We start from the raw sequence: 23,581 nt of genomic DNA on the forward strand, positions 1-23,581 counted from the left end.
ACTATTAAAACTTTCATGTTCATACCATGCTAAAATATTTGTGTAGGTGCGGAAGGAAGGAGTTGTATTTGTAAGATATGATCGCTATTTATTTGTCTAGATATATATTCATCTTGATATTCAACTCATGTTCCTTTATTCTCTGTGTTGTTTTGCTTAGAGGAATAGGCTTGCTTTCTTAGCATTCATTTTCCTTTCGTGAAAATTATTGGTTAAGTTATTATACGTATAGTAATTCATTCTCATTCCTTATTAAATAGGAATGTAAAGATGATATCTATGTGTCAATCATCGAATTTTAATTTAAAAATATGTTCTTAAATTATATAATTTGGGCTTTTTAATTCTAAAATTTGGACTTTCTCCAATATGTTTCTTTTAAAAACTTATTGGGCCTTCCTTTTAAATTCGTATTCTTTGGGTTAAAATTCATCACATATTATTCATTGGGTTTGGGACCATGACTGAAAAAAATGAAAACTCTTCATATTTGGGCTTGTGGTAATTTTGTTTGATGAATACGATTGAATTTTATCTGAAAATACGGCCCTGTTTTGATATTATAAAGAAAAAGGAAGTATAAATTCATTGTTATAGTTGTAATAACATACCATTGTTATCGTCAAGTCATTTCTAAGAGTCATTTGGAGACGTTCACTTGCCATGGTTGTTTGTTAAAAAAAGTCATTACTAATCTTATCTCAGTTGCAATTTTTTTTCAAAACCTCAGATTCATGACAATATATCTCAAGATTAACCAATCTCACCCGTATAACTACTTTCTTCCTATACAAATTCTATCGTTGCGTATCCTATATTGTACATCTAACTATTATCTTGTCTCATGATTTTACTCTGATCAGCCGTAATGGTGACAAGGCCATTATATGAGTTTATACATTAAAAAAATAAAAACTAATCAAATTCAAAACAAAGAAATTCTCATCTTTATATATTTTCACAAGAGAGAAGTGTGGTAAGATTCATTCAATTCATCAAAGGCTGGAGATGCTGAACATCATCACTTTGCATCCCGGAAAACCCTACTTCTCACTAGCAGCATATATGATCGGAACCCCACCAATCAAGAACCATCCATGGAAAAGTCGTTGACAGCAGGGATATTGGTGCTGATGTTGAGACCGGAGTTATGAGGAGTCGGGCCAGCCCCGAAGGTGAATTCTTGAGGGGGCACGTCGAGTGAGGGACGGTTGAAGATAGAAGCACTGCTACTAGTGTTGGTGAAAACTGGTGCCGCTGCTAGAGCTAGCGGTGTGTCATTTGGCCTTGAGAAGCCAAAGCTTAGAAAAGACAGATTAGGCATGCCCACACCACTATTTTCTATCGAACCGAATATTATCTGCTCGAATTCCTGTAATTGTTGGTGGACCGCTGAAATTGATAGGAACAGGGATGTGTTAGATGATGAGATATCGTTGCATAAGCAAAGATCATATATATATTATAAATGTAAGATCCCGGATTTCTTGAAGAAATGTGACACTACTTATCCATTTCTTCTATGTTAATCTTTGACTTTGATAAACTTTTTGATATATTAGAGATGATTGAAGCTAATACAAGCTCATCAAGGCAGAGTGTAACCGTACCTGGATTTAGTTCAACTGAAGGCCGGTGTTCTTTCACCCATTGATAGCTCTGTGCGAGTTTCCAGCCCTTGCTTTTCATCAAGAAAGCCATTACTATGGCGGGAGACCTGTAGAATATATTACTATATGTCGCATTGATAGGAATCTAAACTATGATCTGGCACTCAGAATAGTATTCCCCGCAAAAGCAGTCGATATATGCAAGAGGACATTTAAGGTGAAATAACCTTGATACAGAAATAGTAAGTTCACCTGCTTTTACCAGACATGCAGTGCACGAGAACCCGGGCCCTCTGTTTTTCGCATTGCTCTGCATAAACATGTCGGAGTGATAGCTCAATCAAATTACAGTTTGTATGCAAATGCTACGAAGCATTGGCAGATATTTAAAGGTAGAAATGAATTTTGAAAAGTTTATAGTTCAGATCATATGGATCAAACAAGAAGTGAAGAACGAGGGCAATGCGAAGAACAAGAAACCGAAAGACATATTTTGCGTCAGGAACAAACGAGATTGTAGAACATGAAAACTCATAATAAGACTCAATATAATTTATGTCAGTGTAATCTGGGATCTCAACAAACTTCAGCTTATATTACAAACGATTCGAACTCCCCATATGCATTATCTACCTCTTGATTTAAGCCATAATTAGCATCCTAAGATTGATATAGTCCGACTTCTTATGTTCCCCTTTGAGAAGAACCATTACTTTCATCCATATAAGTAGTAAAGTCAGTAAACTTACCCAGAAACTGAATCGCATCATCGAATGGAAGTTTCTGATCATACTGTAGACGGTGATAAGTAAAAGAGTTCTTGTACAAATTCTGACAAGAAGGGACAGCCTGCACCACAGAAAATCAAATCTTCAAAAAGAATGAAAAGATCCTTTTCAGCGAAAGATTGAACATCACACAGAACATGTCCACCAAAAGTTGAGCATATTGAACCTACTAGTTCAATTGAAATTCTCGAATTCAAGCAACTAGAAAGAAAGAGACAGAGCTCCCTCCGATGGCTGTAAATGGAAAAGTAATGAAAAACTACATAATGGTTACCTGTTACAGTGTTACCATATTGGTAAAAAAAGAGCCCTCACTTTTATAGAAAAGAACAGGCATAATCATCATGCCATCTCCACTCCATTTGGTAATATAAACCAATCCAAAATACGAAGGGAAAGTAGTATAGAGTAATTACGCATCCTAGACTGTCCCAAAAAGATACATGCCACATTTCAAAATTCGAATTTAGAAGCTCATAGGCAGTTATATGCTTTGTCTAAACATATCTGACCATTTGGAGGTAGTATATTCCACTTGTCAATCAATATGACAATATCACAAGTATACAAGTTATGGATCACAATGTACAATAACCTCAGAGCCAAACTTCCACTCTACTCCAGAGAGTAAAACCCTCAATCCCAACTTCATTATAAGCATCACACATATATACCATTTGTACACAAGTAAACAACAACAACAAAAACACAAAAATTCGAAATCAAAAGCACATCACTGATTTTCGGCACACAGTCAACAAGATCAAAACAAAATCACTAAGTACAAAAATTCCTAATTCAACCAAAACAATTAGCTTTATACATACATACATCCAATTGAATTCAACTGAATTGGTGAACTACAAACAAGTAACAACAATAGGATCAAATCAAGTATGAATAAAGATGAATTTGAAAGAATGAAAATTGGTGATGGAGTAAAACTGATCTCACATTAAGAATACAGGAGATGCCCTGCGACTTGAGAAGCTCGCAGCGGGCAGCATTGTCGAAGCTGCCTAAATATAGGAAGTCCGGCAGGATCTGGGAGGCGAAGGCGCTGACGTGGACAACGGATTTCTCGACGGTGGCGGGGATGCGGTGGCCGCAGATGCCGCAGACCTCGCCCTCCTCGTACTTGTGGTAGTGCCCGCAAATCCCGCAGGGATTCTCTCTCTCTCTCTTCCTCATACTTGGTAGTCAACCAACTGCTCGATTGAATTCCTGATTGTGGGATTTGTTGAATCCTTGATTGTGGGATTTGTTTTTATTTTGAAAATTCAGGGTTTTGGGAAAGGGGAATTGAGCAAGCGCTGAATTTTCTATCGCCGGTGATCGTTTTCACATTTCATTCGCGCACGCCATTATATAGTAACGGACTTTGGATTTTTCTCAGGCTTTAATTGTACTTGTGAATTCATCGTCATCCAAAAATATTAACTTAATCATCAAACATCAATTATGTTTCACCCTTTTTTAGCAACAAATGTCGCACTTTAACAACTCTTACTCAATAACATCTAATATGCACTTGACCTATTAAGGAAACTTGGACATGTGGAACACGACACGAATACGTTAACGGCACAATGTAATATGGGTTGAGACGACACGCTAAAAACCCTAACCTGATTTACATGATTAAAATATACCAATAATTTTACAATAAAAACTTGATTCGCGTGATTAGAATCTGATATTACATGATAAAAATATGATTCACACTATTTAAACCTGATTTACACGAATCTATAAAATAAAAATAAAAAATATTTGTTTAACAGATCAACTCAATAAGAATATGAACTAGTAAAGGTTGACCCAAGTGTTAATTTCACGTGTATTCATGTCAAATATTATTAGCCTGTCTATATATACTCTAATTAAGAAATATCATTAACAAATACAGGGTGGTGAATCGTGTAGGTTGGATCGTTATCGGGTCAACATAATAGAAACTCAATTCAGTAAGATCTAATTTGCCCTTGACCTATTAAGGAAACTCTCAACGATAACACGAACACGACCTACTAACTTCAAACATTCTGGACCCGTGGTACACGACACGAATCTGTTAACGGCACAATGTAATATGGGTTGAGACGACAGCTAAAACCCCAACCTGATTTACATGATTAAAATATACCAATAATTCACAATAAAAACTTGATTTACATTATTAGAATCTGATATTACATGATAAAAATATGATCCACTCTAGTTAAACTTGATTTACACGAACCTATAGAATAAAAATAAAAAATACAGTATTTATTTAACAGATTCCTAATAGAATACGAACTAGTAAAGGCTTGCCCAAGTCCATTAATTTCACATGTATTCGTGTCGAAAATTGTTAGCCTATCTATGTATACTCTAATTATCTTAATCTCTCATCATTAATCCATTCAATTACATTTTATTTCTTTATTAAAATATACTCCAATGTCTCCTAAAATATCATATTATTCAACAAGTGTGACATTTTCATGGGTGCAAAGTGAGTAAATTGTTAAAGAGAGTATTAGTACATATACATATGGATTATTAGCGCATAATATCACGAACTCTTTCCGTCTCAAAAATAGAAATTTTTGAAACGTCTCGAATTTTAATACAAAATTGGTAAAGTAATATAGAGATAGAAAAAAGTGTGTTAATAGAAAAAGGGTCTCATCTCACTGGAAAAAAAAAAAAGAATTTTTCTTAGCTATAAACGAACCAAAAAGGAGGGAGTTTCTACCTTTAGAGCATCCGCAATGGTTAATAGGCCAGCAATTCTCTCCTCTGCCACGTCAGCAACACTAAAAAAACCACCTGCCACGTCAGATTTAGGCCAGCCATAGGCCAGCCGCAATAAAAACAATTCAAAATATACTACATTTACGGAATTAAAATTGCGATATACGGAATTAAATTTACGACACATATACGGGAAAAATAATCCATTCCATTAAAAAAAAAGTACAAAGATTTTTAAAAAAAAGTACATGATTTTTTTTTAAAAAAAAAAGGGCTTCAACACCCGAGCCCCGCCACTCTCTACTCCTCATCGCCGTCGCCGTCGCCCTCCTCGTGGCCGTCGCCGCCGCCGCTGCCGCCACCCGTGGTATCTGAGCCCACGTCGGAACCCCCCAGCCTCCTCGTCGCGATCTCTAAATCAGCACGCATGCTCTCGAGCATCTCGAAAAGAATCCTCTTCTCCGTGGGGTCAGTGGCGTTCTTCCACTCTCGGAAGACCTGTAACATCTGAGCCCGCGTTTGGTTACGCGAATGGAGAGTGTACGCGAGTGGGGCGGCTGGGAGGGCGGAGGACTGGACCTCGCGGGGCGATAGGGGGGATCCGCCCCTCGCAGCCCGCTGCGCCCGCTTCTGTCTAACCGGGCGGGGGCGACCAGTAAATGAAGGAGGGGATGGAAACTCCTCAGCATCCGGGGGGAGGTCGTGGGATCCGCCGCTGCTGCCGCTGTAGTCGCCGCTATAGTTAAGTCGCTGCTTCTTCGGCCACCCAGCGTCGCACCCCGCCCGGAACTTCTCCGAGTCCTTCAGCAACAAGAAGCACTCCCAGAAGGTGAACTCCTTATACTTCCCCTCCAAGGGGAACTGACTCGCGGCTATCCTCCGGGCGTCGTCCTCAGTCTGCCCACTTTTGAGCTGACGGAGGGCGTTGGCGTACAAATTCGCAAAACGGCCCACTGCGGCCCTGGTGCGTTCCCACCCCTTCCGGACCTCCTCGTTGCTGAAGTCCTTCCCGTGCGGGCAGTGCCTCTTATAGGCAGCACTGATCTTCGCCCACATGTTGACGACCCGCTGGTTGTTCGCAACCAGTGGATCGTCGCACACCTCCAACCACCCCTTGGCCACCCCGGCGTACTCATCCTCCGTCCACTTCCTCCGGCCAGGGGCAGCGGGCTGCGATGACTCGCCGACCGCCTTGCCCTTCCCCTTTCCCCTCGTCTTCTTCTTTGGCGCGGCCCGCGTCGCTGGAACGGGAGTATCATCTTCCCCGAGATCGATCCCCATATCATGCAATGACAGAAGGTCATCGCCAGAGAACTGCGTCTCCACTGGGGTCGACGTGTGAGACGAAGCCGTCAAAAAATCAAGCGAGGGCCGATATACCGCGTCCCCTCCCGGTGACCCCTGCACCCCCCCCCCGGCATCCCGGGATACATGTCGTGCAGCATCCCCCCCCCCCCGCCACATCATCCCCATCATCTGCTGCAACATCATCTGCTGCTGCATCTGGGGCATACCCCCCCCACCCGGGCGCTGACTGCCCGCCGCTCCCCTGCCCGCCGCCCGGCATCCCCCACGGCATACCCCCCGGCATACCCCCCTGGTTCCCCCCCATCGCCCCCCCCGGCGCACCAGCCATCATCCCCATCATCTGATTCCAAGGGATGTTAAATCCCGGGCCCATCTGCCCCCATCCAGATCCCACGGGTACTGTGGGAGTCTGAGAGCCGCTCGTCGCCGGACTGGACTCGTTGTTGTGATCCATCACTCGATGATGCTCTTGAACAGAAAGTTAGAGAGAGAGAAAACTCGTTAAAACAAGTGGTGCAAATGAAAATGAAACGAAAATCGCGTTTATATATGATTTTAAAAAAAAAAAAAACGAAAATCGGCGCTGGCCGATCGGGCCTCTGCAATGGCGGCTAGCCGATCGGCCAGCGGATCGGCTAGCGACGAGCGATCGGCCAGCCCACGCCGATGCGCTCGCCGATTTCGCGCTGGCCGATTGCAATGGTTCGGCTAGCCGATCGGCTAGCGCGACGAATCGGCTAGCCGGTCGCTAGCCGACCATTGCGGATGCTCTTAGGAGGGGGGTTTTCATTATTGTTCTCATAAACTCTAAAATTAACAATAACGAACTTAGATTGGGGTGCCAATTTCACAATCAAGGTTTATTTGGAATAGTTGCAATTACCACTTGTCACTACTCTAGACATTAAAAGCATGTTAACATGCAATTAATTCATTATGAATTGAAAATATACCCTAATAGGAGAACATGAATTCTATAAATTGAATTACATTTTGATTCTCTAAATAATCAACGTGATTATCGACTTCTCTTATTGTGAATCATCTGACATGTGCTCTAACTCTAAATATAAACTTATGTATGGACAGGATCTGATTACACCACTAGTGTTCTACTATTACTTCCCTACAATCTTTCATTTACTTCACACAATGACGAGAATTTCATTCATTTTTATAATGTAAGCCGATTTTAATAAGTGTTTCCTAGATCTAGAATGTTTTTTACACCGTTCACATATTTCACATAATGACGATATTTTCCCTCATTTTTACAATGTAAGCCTAATTAAACCAAATGTGTTTTCTAGATCTAGAATGTTTTCTCATGCACAATATAAATTAGTTGAGTTCACCCATGCATACCAAGCTTGTGAAACTAGTGTCAGAGTTCAACTTTTTGTTTTGTTCATTAATTATTAATTCAACTATTTATATAACCTAGCTCAAATTAAACCTCTATAATTAATGCTAGTGGCGGATCCCCGACGACCCGCTATCATGGACCCGACGTAAATTTTCCATAGACGCCCCCTTCAATAGCTTCCACGTCGCCCCTCCCCTCTCCTTTAGCTTCCTATAAATTTTATTTTGCCCCTTCCATCTTATGATCCTGGATCCGTCACTGAATTTTATCGCTCTTATAAAATTTCATGCAATGGAGAATTATTTAATTTGTTTAAATAGAAACCACAACATTCGAGCATACTAATAAAATAGAAAAAAAAATATTTTTGAAAGGTATACTTTGAGTCATAAAAAAGGAAACTATGTAGTTTGACTCTTTTGAAATAATAGACAAATTGAGTAAAAACTAAAAATTGACCCAATATACGTTCAATTCTGGGCATAACTGATTTTAAACTGATGTACATGTAACCAAAAAAAAAAGGAAAAATTCACTAGACTCCAACAATTAACGAAAATACCCAAACTCCTAATTCAATTCTTTCCTTCCACGAATCATCGCTCTTCACCGCGTCAACAAACGACGTCGTTCGAGCATCGGCGCCGCCATTTTCGGCTGGCTTTTGAATTTCTTGTTTGCATAATTGATTGCTTGTTTCAGCCCCTTCTTATCGCGATTGCATTGTTGTTCGCCGTCATTGATTTGCACTGGGTGAGTTGATTTTTAGCACTTTGTTGAATTCATCTGTTGATTGCTATTGTTTTCGATCAAACTTAGTGCTCGAATTTGATTTCCCCCAAATTTGATCATAGCCTTGATGGATGCTGTGTATAGCTTAATCCGCTGTTTGCGATTGATTTGAGACTGTGAATTTGATTGGAATGCTCCAATTTAGTTTAATTATGATTAATGTTATGTATGTGATCAGGGTTCTGAACTAGTACTTAATATTCTCAGCAATTAATTTAGTTATTGCTTGATGATGGCCAAGCAATTGATAGTAATCCTGTTAAATCTTTTTGTTATGCTTAAAGACTGTTTCCAGCATGTATTTATCAGTGCAAGATTGAATTTTTATCGCATTGGGTTATCCGAGTTAGGGGCTCGTGCCACCACCTGGATGGATCACATTCCACTCAATGTCTCAAATGAATGATCTCTGAAACAAAAAAAAGGCTTCACCGCCAAAATATGCGGGAAAAGCCACTGCTCCTATGCGATGTTTATATAACTTCATGTAGTCTAATGCTTCTATCATAACTTTTATTTGAAGTAAAAATTTTCCTAATTGATGACTTGATGTTATAAAGATTAAATAGTGTGGCCCTTGAAGTTAGTTACGTGAATTGGAAGTTGCATAGCAACTTAAGGAGTTAAAGATTAAGTTTGTGATGTTGCTATGAACTCTAACGAAACCAGACATAGCTCTCTGGAAAAGATGGGATTGCAATTGCATCATGTGTGCATGCTAAACTTTGTGATACTTTCTTTAATTCTCGGTTGTTTTTCTAGTTTAATGCCCATTCTTTTCATTTTACAGGAACTCTGATCAGATTTGGACCATCTGGTTATGTTGTCCCTATTTGCATCGGTGGAAGTTTCACTTTATATAGCTGCAATTGTCCAACTAGTTTTTAGTTGTTTCTACATGGAACTCTGACTACATATTTGTTGAGCCAAATAAAGTATGAATTTGCAAACGCACCATTCTGGGCAGTTCGCGGGGCAGCTACCAAACCAAGCTGGTACCATGATGACTGGGATACCACAGCAAAATGGAAATCCTATGCCTAACCAGATGCAAAATCCAAGTATGAATAGGAGTATGCAGAATATGGGTCCTGAATATGTGAAAACACGCAGATATATGCAAGAAAAGATGTAAGAATTTTCATTACTTATATCCATCCATCAGTGGTATACTTCACTGTTATGACTGCTATAGTGAACTAGTTTATGCTTTTTCCAAGTCAGATGTTATGATTTTTGATTCGTTAGAAATTGAAATAATACAAAGCAACTTTCTTGGAAATGTGTTATTAAGAATGCTGTGTTTGATTCCAGTAGTATTTTTTACAGTGGTGGTTGCTCTTTTCAAATTTACTTGAATTTATGATTTCTTGTTGCAGTAGAACACCTTCTCTTGATAATTGACAATAAATGAGCAATCGGATACATGTCTGGCTTAGCCTTACTCAAAACAAGGCATTGTAGGAAAGATTAGCCTGATTAACTTGTGCACTGTGCTAACTTGTCATGGAAGACAAGCTTGTTGGAAAGCTTCGATTTTTATGAATTAAGCGCTAGATATCACTCCATATACATGCTGCTTTAAATTGACGGAGGTGCTAAAGTTGATGCTTTTATCTGTTGCAGATGGGGATTTCTTATGCAGCGACGTCAACAGTCTCATGAGGTGTCACAGAAGAAAATGATCGATTTAGTTAAACGTTTAGAAGAGGCTTTATTCAAGAGTGCCACAACAACGGTGTGTTGCATGTTATTCTTCTCTAACAACATCTGCTTATACTGCATCATTTCTTCTGAGTTCTGACAATATATTTCTTCTTGTAATTTGAAAAAAAAATGATTTTTTATGGATAACATTTTTTTCCTTTTGATAAAACATGTGTGAGAGTGTTTTCAGGTGTATCTAAGCCTTATTTACGAGAATTAAGATTCATTTTCCTGTGGGTTGTGACAGGAAGAGTACTTGAACCAAGCAACTTTGGAAAGCCGTCTCCATGTTCTGATTAAGCGACTGCCCATGAGTAATCACAACCAACAATTCTCTCATGCTAATTCGTCTCCTTCTATTGGTACAATGATTCCAACTCCAGGATTGCAACAAAGTGGAAGTTCTAACATAAATGAGACCCAATCTGTAGATAGCTCACTTATGGTTAACAACAGCTCCAATACAATTGGACCCAACAGTGCCAATTCTGGGAACTACTTGATGCATGGAAATGGGTCTTCCAGCCATGTCCATGGTGGTGCTTTTGGTTCATCTGATGGTACTTTTGTATTCTGATCCAAAGCATTAATTTTGACTTGCTCATGCACTCCCATCTTATCTCACACATTATTTGTTTTAGGAGCTCTATCTGGTGGATATCAACAGTCATCTTCTGCTTTCTCTGTCAATTCTGGGGGAAATAGCATGGTGACATCCATGGGTTCTCAGAGGATGGCCAGCCAAATGATGCCTACTCCTGGATTTAATAATTCCAACAGTAGTGAAGTGAATAACAATGCTAATAACCAGTCATTCATGAAAATGGAGCCATCCAATAACGTTGGTGCATTTCAAGCTGGTGAATCATCTATGCTATCGCAGCCTATGCAGCAAAAGCAGCGTGCTATTGGCCAAAACAGTCGTATCCTTCATAATATTGGAGGCCACATGGGTGGTGAAATCAGATCTACGCTACAGCAGAAGTCTTATGGATTATCAAATGGTCCTTTAAATGGGGGGCTGGGCATGATGGGTAACAATATGTCCACGATGAATGGTCCTGGAATATCAGGAACAATGTATGGAAACTCCAATAAGCCCATGCATCAAAATTTTGACCAACAGCAGCGACCAGTAATGCAGGGTATGGTGCTCTCTCTTCTAGATACGCTTTTCCTTTTGTATGCGCTTGTGATATGTTGTGAAAAACATAACAAAATAGTGTTTACGAAGAAACTTTATCGCGGTTGAGCTCTTAAGTTTTGTTCTCACTGCAAGGTATTCTGTGTGATAGGTGATGGATATGGAATTAGTGCTTCTGAGGCCTCAGGGTCGGGAAACTTTTATTCATCAGTTGGATCAATGATTAATAATCAGAGCCTGAATGCTGTATCCATGCAGTCGGTGCCAAAAACAAACTCTCCTATAATGGTTAATAGTCACTATCATGTACACTTGCAACAAGCGACTACAACAGTGAAATCTCAACCAATTGATCAATTGGAGAAATCGAATAATCAGCCACAGTATTCAGTTAGAGAAAATCTTGCACAATCTACTCAACAATTACAACAGCAGTCTCATCAATTTCAGCGCCATCAAGTTGTCCATAATCAGGTCCAACAAAGGCCAACTCAAAACCAGTTTGCCATAAAGAATGAACCTTTTAGTCAATCTCACCTGTCGATAAATATGGTTTCTGAGACAAATCCAGGGCATGGGTCGGAGAATCGTGGTGAAGGTATGCAATCACAAGGCTCTGACCCCTTTCATTTCTCTGATACACACAGTCAGTTCCAACATAACTCTATGGAAGACCGATCTAGAGGGCAGATGCTGTCCCATCATTCTGGCACACCGGATGTGACCTCATCACTCGGTCAATCTTCTGATCAGATGCAACAGTTTTTCCATCCACGACAATTTTCCAACTCAGAAAGTGATTTTGGTGGAATTCAACCAGATGCGTCCTTGCATGGTCAATGGCATTCCAATTCTCAAGATGTGTCTCATGTATCAGGAAGACTCTCACAGGATCAAAATGTGCAAGACGAATTCCAGCATAGATTAGTAGGCCAAGATGTAGCTCAATTAAATAATTTATCATCTGAAGAATCAATAATTGGTCAATCTGATGCTTCTAGATCAGCAGAACCTCCCAGCGAGAGCAATGGTGCGAGCCGATCTAATTACCTTAATCGCGAACGACAGTTCAAGAACCAACAGCGGTGGCTCTTGTTTATGCGACATGCTCGGCGATGTCCTGCTCCAGAAGGCAAATGCCAAGAGTCTAACTGCTTGACAGTTCAAAAGCTATTGAAACATATGGAACATTGCAATGTATTTCAGTGTCCGTATCCACGTTGTTGCGCTACCAGAGTTTTACTCAATCATCATAGACGCTGTCGTGATGCAAGCTGTCCTGTCTGTGTTCCTGTGAAGAGTTATGTGCAACAGGCGCAAATGAAGGCATTTGCTTGTGAGCCTGACTCTATCAATGGTTCCAGTAAATCATTTGATACTGCTGAAACTGCTGGAAGGTCAATGCCTAAGATAAGCCCTGTGATGCCTGAAACTCCCGATGATCTAAAACCTTCCATTAAACGCATGAAAACTGAACAAGTCCCACAGCCTGTAGTCCCTGAAACAGAAACTCCCGTTGCACCGCCTTTTGCTGTAAATGAATCTCCCATTCAGGATGCACAGCATCCTGAACAGTATGATGTATCTCATATTCCTATGAAGCATGAAAGTACTCAAGTGAAAGTGGAAATTCCTAGAAATCTTGGACAGTTGAATTCCAAGAACATCGAAATGAAAAAGGATAACTTGGATGATAAGCACACCCAAAAGCCCCCCAAACCTGAAGGAGATACTATTTCATCGAAAAATCCTGTTGGATATGGTACACACGAGGTTGTTAAGAATGAAAAGGAAATGGGACTAGCTAAGATGGAAAATCCACCATTACCTTCTGAGAGTACATCCAAGTCTGGGAAGCCAAAAATTAAAGGAGTATCGATGACAGAGTTGTTCACCCCTGAACAAGTCCGGCAGCATATTGCAGGTCTTAGACGTTGGGTTGGGCAGGTCAGTATAGTACTCTTCTGTCATGTCTACTTTACCAAACTTGTGATTGCATCTTTTCTGATCAATAAGATTTCCACAGACATGCTACATGGATGCACTCCTTTATAAATCCCTGAATATCATTTACATGTGAAAGTATCATTTTCGTTAATTTGTGTGGTTGTTCGACAACTGATTCTTCTTTTGTTTCTGTTTGTATTCAGCCTATTATTTTGAATTTCCAATATTTTGGCATTGAAAAATAGATTCTACAAAATATATGGGTGTCTTTTAGCTGAACTCAGTACCTTTTGCCATTAATTCTTATGACACTTGATGTATTTTCATCTCCATGTTGAACTACGATGCACCTTTTGTTACACAGAGCAAAGCAAAAGCAGAGAAGAACCAGGCAATGGAGCATTCAATGAGTGAAAACTCTTGCCAGTTGTGTGCAGTTGAGAAGCTTTCCTTTGAACCGCCCCCTATCTATTGTACACCCTGTGGTGCCCGCATTAAAAGGAATCATATGTATTATACCATTGGAGCTGGTGAAACTCGGCATTTCTTTTGCATCCCATGTTATAATGAGTCCCGTGGGGACACAATTGTGGTTGATGGAAGTACTATTCCGAAGGCAAAGATGGAGAAAAAGAAAAATGATGAGGAAACTGAAGAATGGGTATGTCATATCTGTCCAACCTCATGTTCTGTTTTGGCCATGAGAAATTTCTCCTTGTGTTACTAAAAATGTACTCTATGCAGTGGGTTCAATGTGACAAGTGCGAAGCTTGGCAGCATCAGATCTGTGCATTATTCAATGGTAGAAGAAATGATGGCGGACAAGCTGAATATACTTGTCCAAATTGTTATATGGAAGAAGTCGAAAGAGGAGAACGCATGCCATTACCACAGAGCGCTGTTTTAGGTGCAAAAGATTTGCCTAGAACAATTTTGAGTGACCACATGGAGCAGCGGTTATTTACAAAGCTGAAACAAGAAAGGCAGGAGAGAGCAAGGGCTCAAGGAAAAAGTTATGATGAGGTGACCCAAAACCTCTTTTTTCTCTTTTTAAAAACACTGCCAATCAGAAGATTTTAATAGTAGGCCTTACTGATTAACAATTTCCTACAGTGGAAAATAAACTATATGACAAATTGAATCTAAATATCATACTTATTCCAGATTTTTCGTGTGCTTGCTGTTATTACTGTGCCAGGTCCCAGGAGCAGAATCACTTGTTGTTAGAGTGGTGTCATCAGTGGACAAGAAGTTGGAAGTTAAACCAAGATTTCTTGAAATTTTCCAGGACGAGAATTATCCAACGGAGTTCCCATATAAGTCTAAGGTGTGATATATACACAAATGTATTAGGAAAAGACACACAAAACACTGTCATTTTTAATTGAGAGAAAAATAAATATACATAAACTAAGCAGGTTGGTAGTATCGCTTAATATATTTGTCTTGCAGTGGCATATGGTACACTAAGTAACTGGAGTATAATGGAATCCTTATATACTTACTTAGATTAGTTTAGTATCTTACATGTAGCAAAAAAAGGCTGATCTATCTGGTATTAGATTCATGTGTCATTATAATTATTAACACTTTCATTTCTATGTACCAGGTTGTATTATTATTTCAAAAAATTGAAGGTGTTGAAGTATGCCTGTTTGGCATGTATGTTCAAGAATTTGGATCAGAGTGTCAACAACCCAATCACCGCCGGGTCTACCTTTCTTACTTGGACTCTGTTAAGTATTTCAGGCCAGATGTCAGGGCAGTGAGTGGAGAGGCTCTTCGGACATATGTGTACCATGAGATTCTGGCAAGTTTCTGGATATTGTCATTTTTCAACCAGAATTGGCTGCAAAATTGTGGTTTGCATTCAGTTAACAATAATATATTCTTCTTTGTTCAGATTGGATACTTGGATTATTGTAAGAAGCGTGGTTTCACTAGCTGCTATATTTGGGCTTGCCCTCCGTTAAAGGGAGAAGACTACATTTTGTATTGCCATCCAGAAATTCAGAAGACACCAAAATCCGATAAACTTCGGGAATGGTAAGCTCTATACTTTTTACGGTTACGGGGAGAAACCTGTAGTCTTGGGTTGTCTGCTGCTAATAGCCTAATACACACCCTTGAATCGTATTTTTGAAGGTATCTGGCAATGTTGCGGAAAGCTGCAAAGGAAAACATTGTGGTCGAACTTACTAATATGTACGATCATTTCTTTGTCACCACTGCTGAATGTAGAGCAAAGGTAACTGCAGCTAGGTTGCCATACTTCGATGGGGATTATTGGCCTGGTGCTGCAGAGGACATAATCTTCCAATTGCAACAAGATGAGGATGGGAGAAAACAGCATAAGAAGGGACCTTTAAAGAAAAGTATTACCAAAAGAGCTCTCAAAGCATCTGGCCAAACAGATCTATCTGGCAATGCATCGAAGGATCTGATGTTGATGCATAAAGTAAATTCCTCTGTTTCATAATTCTTGATCTGCATATGCTATTGCCAAATTTTAGTATCTATATATTTTATGGATAGTTATTTTTGTAGTGTATAACACCTATCGAAGTAAAAGTCTTCTTGCTCGCTGCTTCTAATTTTTCTTTAATAACTTTACATCGTTTCCATAGCTGGGCGAGTCAATACTTCCAATGAAGGAAGACTTTATCATGGTTCACTTGCAACATGCATGCTCACATTGCTGCATTCTGATGTTCTCGGGTAAAAGTTGGTCTTGCAGACAGTGCAAGAATTTTCAGCTTTGTGACAGGTGAGGGCTTTACACCTCCATCTCGCTTTTCCCAAGGAGAAATTAATGATTTCTTGCTGATAGTCTACATACATTATCCTGCTATGAGGGATACTAATCCTGCAGCTTAATTATCGAACATATCCTTTTTCACTTCAGGTGCTATGATGCTGAGAGAAAACGTGAAGACAGGGAGAGACATCCTATCAATCTGAAGGACAAGCATTCATTATATCTGGCAAGTTCATATCCTTAAACTCGAGGGTGTTTCCTCTTCTGCAGTTGCTCTATTTATTTTGCCTTAGTATATAGCGTTTTGAGTAAGCAATTCATGAATTGGCAGGTTGAGATCAATGGTGTGCCCGATGATACCAAAGACAAAGATGAGATTCTGGAGAGTGAATTTTTTGACACCAGACAGGCTTTCCTTAGCCTTTGTCAAGGAAACCATTATCAGTATGATACCCTTCGCCGAGCAAAGCATTCCTCAATGATGGTCCTCTATCACCTCCACAATCCTACTGCTCCAGCTTTCGTGACAACATGTAATGTATGTCACCTTGATATTGAAACCGGGCAAGGTTGGCGCTGCGAGACATGCCCCGACTATGATGTATGCAATGGGTGTTACTCGAAGGATGGAGGAATCGATCATCCTCACGTATTAACAAATCATCCATCTAATGACCGCGATGCACAGAACAAAGAGGCTCGGCAGTTGAGAGTGACACAGGTACGCGTGCTAACAATGACAACGGCGTAAGTGAGATACACTACTAGAATTCAAGAGTGCTTGAACAATCACAAAAATCCAAGTGAATATACATCTCTTTTACACAGTGGTTTATGCGTATCATGATTTACGAGAGGTAACTCTTAATGTTTATACTTGCAGTTGAGGAAAATGCTTGATCTCTTGGTGCATGCCTCTCAATGCCGATCGCCACACTGCCAATATCCAAACTGCCGCAAGGTGAAGGGACTTTTCCGACACGGTATGGTCTGCAAGGTACGCGCTTCAGGAGGCTGTGTTTTGTGCAAGAAAATGTGGTATCTCCTTCAGCTTCACGCTCGGGCATGTAAAGAATCTGAATGCAGTGTGCCACGATGCAAGTAAGCTCTCGCCCAAGCTAATCTCTCATTCTCATAATTATCATCAAAGCCACATTCTCACACTCACCTACTGATGCAGGGACTTGAAGGAGCATATGAGAAGGTTGCAACAGCAGTCCGATTCTCGACGAAGGGCTGCTGTGATGGAAATGATGAGGCAACGGGCCGCAGAGGTGGCCGGCAGTTCTTGATGTCCAACAATGTACATAGAGTAGCGACAGCATTCAAGAGAAAAAAAAGCTCTTTCACATAGGTAATTTAATGTGGATATAACTGTTTTGTTCATGGAAGAAGAAGGAATCTGTGTTTCTGACGGTACGACCAGCCTCCGTTCCCTGACGATGACGAAGCTTATTTTTGTTCCATAACTTGTCCTGGTGAAGGATGGTTGCTAGGGAAGTTTATAAGTTAGGAGTGTAGATAAGTTATTCTTTGATTTTGTTGTATTTTCATCCCTTTTGATAGCAGAGTGTACTATAGCTGTTTTTTCTGTATAAGATTGAAAGAAACAAGAGAAATCCTCTCACTTTTTCTCCAATAGTTTATTATATATGTGACTTTCCACGCTAATTTTGGCAATTACTTCTGTCTAATGACCTACAACTTATTGACGAAGGATAAGATTTGTTTTGTATTATTGTGAAACAATGACACCAACATATTGGTTAATAATTATTTCCCCCATCAAGTAAAGTGGAGTCCGTTTTGTAATGTTGCAAGCTCACATGCATCAGCAATACTTTTGGAGGTAGAGATAATTTTATTGGGCCATAAATAGATAAACTTATGCATACATTTGAATTTGAGCAATCACGGGGTACACAAAATGTTAAGAAGTTGGAGGTGCAAAGCTTGAAATTTGGGGCCACTTGTGCTTATTATTGTCTAGTTGTGACTATTCAATCATGTCCAATATAGAGTTCCGTTAACGTAGTATTCTCTAGACCCTTTCTACAATTTTGATCAAGAGGTACTACCTACGTTCCATCCTTTAAAAAAATACTAGCATTAACTTTTGAAACGACACAAGTTTTTTGCTTCCCCTCTAGATAGACCTCACAAACTGTCGTTATACTACTCATGTAGCGTCTAGGCTTTGATAAACCAAAACAGTCTACTAGCAAGAGGGGAGGGGGGAGAGAAACTACACAAATTCAATAGCAACGGTCCATGATGAGACTGATAACAGAGCAAAAATGTGACATATATGCCTCAAGGAAGACCAACTCCCTAAATGTGTAGTCTTATGCGGCTTCGGATTGCGTAAGATCACATTCCGCATCATTAACCACACGCTTCATTTCATATTCCCTATTGTAGTATTCTTTGAAATCATGTGCTCCTCTCCAACACCTCTTCACTTGAGTCTTGAGTAGTGCAAACTTGGATTCAAAAATACCTTTTGGCTTCTCAAGATCCTTTCCTCCATTCTCTCGTCACTTCGATGTAATTGTCATCGCTTGATAAATGATTAATCGAAATATCTATTCAATTCCATTTAGGTTAATCGACCAAACAACACATAAATGCGAAGCTCATTAATGATTTTAATTTACGCGACGACTGCCAAAAAATGGAATTGGGCTTAGGCAGAATAGTATTCATAAATCTTGTATACTAACACCAGTAAAATTTTGAGCAAAAGTAACTTCAGTTTGTTGACTAGAATTTCAAAAGTTTCAAATTACTAATATACCTTCGTAACAGACATGAGGTATCTTCTCCAATAAATTCGATTTAAAATGTATTGAAAGAATAAAATCATAAGTGTTGGCAATTGAAACTAGATATAAAATTATAACTATCTCACATCGGTGTTCACACAGACCTGAAACCACTATATAATTTTAATGGGCCACTCCTCCTATTATCAATTGGTTTTAGGATGTAACCTATGATCAGAGCGGGTCGCCGATTGTGGGTCAAATTTAACTGACCCAGCAGTATATCTGGGCTAAAACCGAAAACGACAGTATATCTGGGCTTAAAATTTGGGCCAATGATTCAACCGATCGGAAAAAAATTGGGCCAGATGTCCAATCGATCAAAAAAAAAAGTCCAACCCCTTCAAGTTCACCTTGAAGGGTTTGATGGAGGGTGTTGGCAATTGAAACTAGATAGGAGTATAAAATTATAACTATCCTACATCGGTGTTCACATAGACCTGAAAGTACTATATAATTCTAATGGGTCACTCTTCCTATTACCAATTGGTTTTAGGATGGAACCCATGGATTTCTATCGATAAGTATTTTTTTGAACGATATCAAAATACTCATCTGGTCCAGAATATATATATTTGTAGTCATTTGTTTATGTTGAATATTTGTGGTCTACTTTTGGACCTTGTATTTAATTAAGTGTTGGGCCTGTCCCATGTTGATTAAATGCTCTGGCTCAATGTTTGAGTAATGTTGGCCCAACCTGACTTGATCCATTACTTACCCAAGCTGCACCGATGCTTGCCACGTGGTGCTCTCACCAGGATCCAGCTTTGTGGCCGTTGATTCTGTGTTGTGTTTGTTAAGTGAGAGGCCGACCTCTCACTTACCCTAATTCAACTACTCTCCTCTCTCTCTCTCACTCCAGAACTCTCTCTGCCTTCTCTCTTCTTTCTCTCTCTTGTTTTCAGGCGACTTCGCCGGTGAACTCCTCAGATCTTTGGGTTACACCGATTGATCCTAGTTTTAGTGGGTCTTATCGGTTTAGATCTTGAGTTTGGAGACTTTCTCGGTTTCCAACAGAGTGCTTGAAGGATTCTTACCTAGGGTTTGAATATGGTGAAGTCTGGCGTTCAAGAAGTGAGAACTTGTGAGGATCTTGTGAGTTTCTGGTGTCTGTGAGGTGTTCTGATAGTCTGGGTGGCATCCGGTGTGGCTAGGGTTTTCTGACCTAGCATTCAAAGGTTTCTCATCGTGTGACTTGTGGTAGAAGCGTGTGGGGAGGTCCTTGGCCTAGTGTAGTCACTGTTGTGACCTGAGCCATATCCTTACTATTCTGTCTTAGTTGCATTTACTTGTTGTTACTTAGATCCGGAAGGATCTTGTGTTGGTTTCCTGATCTATCTACTTGAGTGTGCAGGTACTAATTGGGCAAGGACTTGGATTCCAGATTGGTTGAAATCTTGGAATAGTTAGGGCTCCAATTAAGGTTCGATATCTGTAATAGTTAGATACCTCAGTGAGTTAGGGTTTAGGAGTGAGTTAGATTACTTGTAATCTTGTATCACCGTTTGTACTTGGCTTGTAACTTCTGAGATTAGCCATCTCATAGATCAATCAATAAAGAGGTCCTGGTAATTAGCGAATCCCGAGTGATCTGATTCCTACAGTTTGGATACGAAAGAAGTTGGGTATTTGAATATGAAAAGATCGAAAATACTTGTTTGGGAATAAAAATTCTATGATCTTGACATACCAAGTGGCAATATGACTTGGTATGTCCAAATAATCACATTTTGACGACTAGAACTCTAAAAATGTTATATTTCATGTGATTAATTAATGTCTAGATTGCAGGACTGAATCTATTTATTAAAATTAATTTATTTAGTTGAAGAAAAAGTGCAACATATTTGAATGGGTGGTAACAATAGTTTGGTAGTGAAAACAAGATGTGATTGCGACCCCTTGATGGTCAAAATCCAGTTAGCTGTTGCTGCTAACTCCCAGTGCCGTGTCAGATAAATTCCACTCTGTAAATCTCTTACACCAATTTATTTAATAAAGCCTGTCCATAGTCTATAATACTACACGCTCTCTCTCTCTCCTCAAATTGGCCCTGAATTGTATACTTTCCTCTCTTTCACCCCTATATTAACATGCAAATATTTGTCATTAGACATATCTTGGCATTGTCGAATAGTCTACCAACAACGGTACAAAATAATCTCCAATTAATTAAATTGAGTAACACTGCATAACATGGATGCCGAAATTAATAATAATAATTCCACGTCAGATCCAAAGCCACCCTCACTATCACCAAATGCAATCACACTCCTCACTGTCATTTTAAAGCATATTAAAGCCCCCCTCCCTCTCCATTCACTCTCTACAACAATATGGCCAAAAATTGGGTGGTGCTTCCAATCCTCCCCCTCCTCCTCCTCTTCACACAGGGCAGCACGCAAATCCACCCTACCGACCTCGCCGCCCTCCGCCAAATCAAGAACTCCCTCACCGCCGCCCAATTCTTCTCTACCTGGGACTTCTCCTCCCCCGACCCCTGCTCCTCCTTCGCCGGCCTCACCTGCTCCGACTCCCGCGTCACCATCCTCACCCTCGGCACCGGCCTCTCCGACTCCCCCGGCCTCGCCGGCTCCCTCTCCCCCGCCATCTCCCGCCTCTCCGCCCTCACCCAGCTCATCCTCTTCGCCGGCATTGTCACCGGCCCCATCCCGCCGGACCTCGCCTCCCTCCGCCGCCTCAGGGTCATCTCCCTCACCAACAACCGCCTCACCGGCCCCATCCCGCCGGACCTCCTCCGTCTCCCGGACCTCCACACCCTCGACCTCAGCCGGAACCGCCTCTCCGGCGCCGTTCCGGCGCCGGCGCCCCGCCTCAAGATCCTCGTCCTCGCCGGAAACCGCCTCTCCGGCGAATTTCCCGGCGACCTCCCGCCGGAGCTCATCCACCTCGACCTCAGCGGAAACTTACTCTTCGGCGAACTTCCGGCGACTTTGCCGCCGGCGCTCCGGTACCTGTCGGCGGCGAGCAATCGCCTGTGGGGGCCGCTCCGCGGGTCCCTGGACCCGCTGAGCGACCTCGCCTACGTGGACTTGAGCATGAACCAATTCAGTGGGCCCGTCCCGGGCTCGCTGCTCCGCCCTGGCGTGGCGACGCTCCTCCTCCAACGGAACAATCTCTCCGGCGGGATTCCGGCGTCGGCGCCGTGGCCGGCGGTGGAGGGGTCGACGGTGGACCTGAGCCACAACTTTTTGTCCGGGGAGGTGGGGGCGGCGCTGGCCGGGGTGGAGACGCTTTTCTTGAACAACAACCGGCTGAGCGGCGGCGTGGCGACGGAGTACGTGGAGAGCGTGGTGGTGGGGACCATGAAGACGCTCTACTTGCAGCATAACTACCTGACGGGATTCCCGTTGGAGGTGGGGTCCGCGCTGCCGGATGCGGCAGCGGTGTGCGTGTCGTATAATTGCATGGCAGCGCCGCCATTGGGGCTGGCGGCGTGCCCCGTCAGCGCCGGAGACCAGCTATCGAGGCCGGCCTATCAGTGCGCCGGATTTCATAATTCTTTGGATTGATATTTTTGATATAGCTCTTTTTTTTTTTTTTAATTATATCGGTTGATATTATTAACCGGCTATTCTATGCAACACAAGATGTAATAATTATAGATTTGATGAAATTAGAGAGATTGCAAAAGGATGGTATACAGAAAAAAAAAAAAAAAAAAAAGAGGTATTAAATCATGTGTTGCATAGAATTTCCATAATTCGCAATATTATAGTATATGAAGGAGTGGCAATATAGGTTAGTGTCTCTCTCTTTTTAATTTTATATTTTGTTGGTGTTGTTGGTAATTGTCTGTTATTACTTTCAAATATATTTTGTCTTTCATATCCTTATATTCATTAAATTAAATTTTGTCTTCGTCGCCTTTTTAAAGTTAATTATTAAAAGTTGTGTAGTTGAAACCGACTCAATATGTGTAGTTCTACAAAGTGTGCGTGTTGTTTTCAAATAAATCTGTACAACTTATTTGTACAGTCCAAATCATGTATTTATTGAAATTAATTAAATCGTCAAGAACATATGGCGGGACGTTCAAGTGTAGGTGAGATGTAGCATTTTAAAATAATAACCTTAGCATCACAATTACTATATGATTTGAATTAAGACATAGGAATCTAGGTCATGCAAATTGCATTTCTTAATAATTGCTCTAGATGTGTTATGTGTAGATACACCTAACATAATCCAAATAAAGTACATGCCTATCTTTTTATATATCTATATAAACATGTTCACAAGGTTTCTAAATATTAATCCTCCGAATATATGAATCATAAATTGTAATTATAATTTGTTTCTCTATTCCTCTCAAGAATCCCCAAAAGTATATTTATTTTTTAATTGGTGAGATTCTGACTACTTTCAAAGATCCAACATAAAAGTGCAACATGAGTAATCTTTTAGTGGAGTATAATTTACTGAAAAGCACTAATTTAAGAAGAAAAAAGTTATGGTGATGGAGTATATATTTACTTATTAAAGGAAGGAGTATATAGTATTTTAAAAAGAGAGAGTAAAAGGAAGGCGTTACAAAATTACAATCATTTATGGGCGCACGCAGAGCAGC

General features: G+C 40.6%; 3 protein-coding genes across 3 annotated transcripts; 2 read left to right on the forward strand and 1 right to left on the reverse strand.

Moving 5' to 3' along the window:
- Positions 1–924: 924 nt before the first annotated feature.
- LOC125211644 (protein-tyrosine-phosphatase IBR5-like) lies at positions 925–3,795 on the reverse strand. The gene is made up of 5 exons (XM_048111524.2): positions 3,353–3,795; positions 2,360–2,459; positions 1,863–1,920; positions 1,611–1,717; positions 925–1,392 (listed from the first exon to the last, which is right to left on the reverse strand). The coding sequence occupies exons 1-5, from the start codon at positions 3,587–3,589 to the stop codon at positions 1,085–1,087; spliced, it is 810 nt and encodes a 269-aa protein (XP_047967481.1). The 5' UTR covers positions 3,590–3,795; the 3' UTR covers positions 925–1,084.
- A 4,529-nt stretch (positions 3,796–8,324) lies between these two features.
- On the forward strand, positions 8,325–17,833 carry LOC125193847 (histone acetyltransferase HAC1-like). Its single transcript, XM_048091768.2, has 17 exons — positions 8,325–8,567; positions 9,397–9,737; positions 10,233–10,344; positions 10,561–10,873; positions 10,955–11,458; positions 11,609–13,404; positions 13,769–14,065; positions 14,149–14,427; positions 14,603–14,731; positions 15,014–15,214; positions 15,308–15,450; positions 15,550–15,862; positions 16,032–16,171; positions 16,310–16,388; positions 16,494–16,883; positions 17,046–17,263; positions 17,343–17,833. Exons 2-17 carry the CDS (start codon positions 9,544–9,546, stop codon positions 17,452–17,454), a joined length of 5,220 nt encoding a protein of 1,739 aa, XP_047947725.2. The 5' UTR covers positions 8,325–8,567; positions 9,397–9,543; the 3' UTR covers positions 17,455–17,833.
- A 3,472-nt stretch (positions 17,834–21,305) lies between these two features.
- LOC125193026 (Leucine-rich repeat (LRR) family protein) lies at positions 21,306–22,841 on the forward strand. Its single transcript, XM_048090727.2, has one exon. The coding sequence runs from the start codon at positions 21,327–21,329 to the stop codon at positions 22,521–22,523; it is 1,197 nt and encodes a 398-aa protein (XP_047946684.2). The 5' UTR covers positions 21,306–21,326; the 3' UTR covers positions 22,524–22,841.
- The last annotated feature ends 740 nt before the right edge of the window (positions 22,842–23,581 follow it).

The sequence above is a fragment of the Salvia hispanica genome, chromosome 4 (genome assembly GCF_029641045.1).
Source record: "Salvia hispanica isolate PSC_SH4W2 chromosome 4, Shi_PSC_v1, whole genome shotgun sequence".
Classification (NCBI taxonomy): Eukaryota; Viridiplantae; Streptophyta; class Magnoliopsida; order Lamiales; family Lamiaceae; genus Salvia; species Salvia hispanica.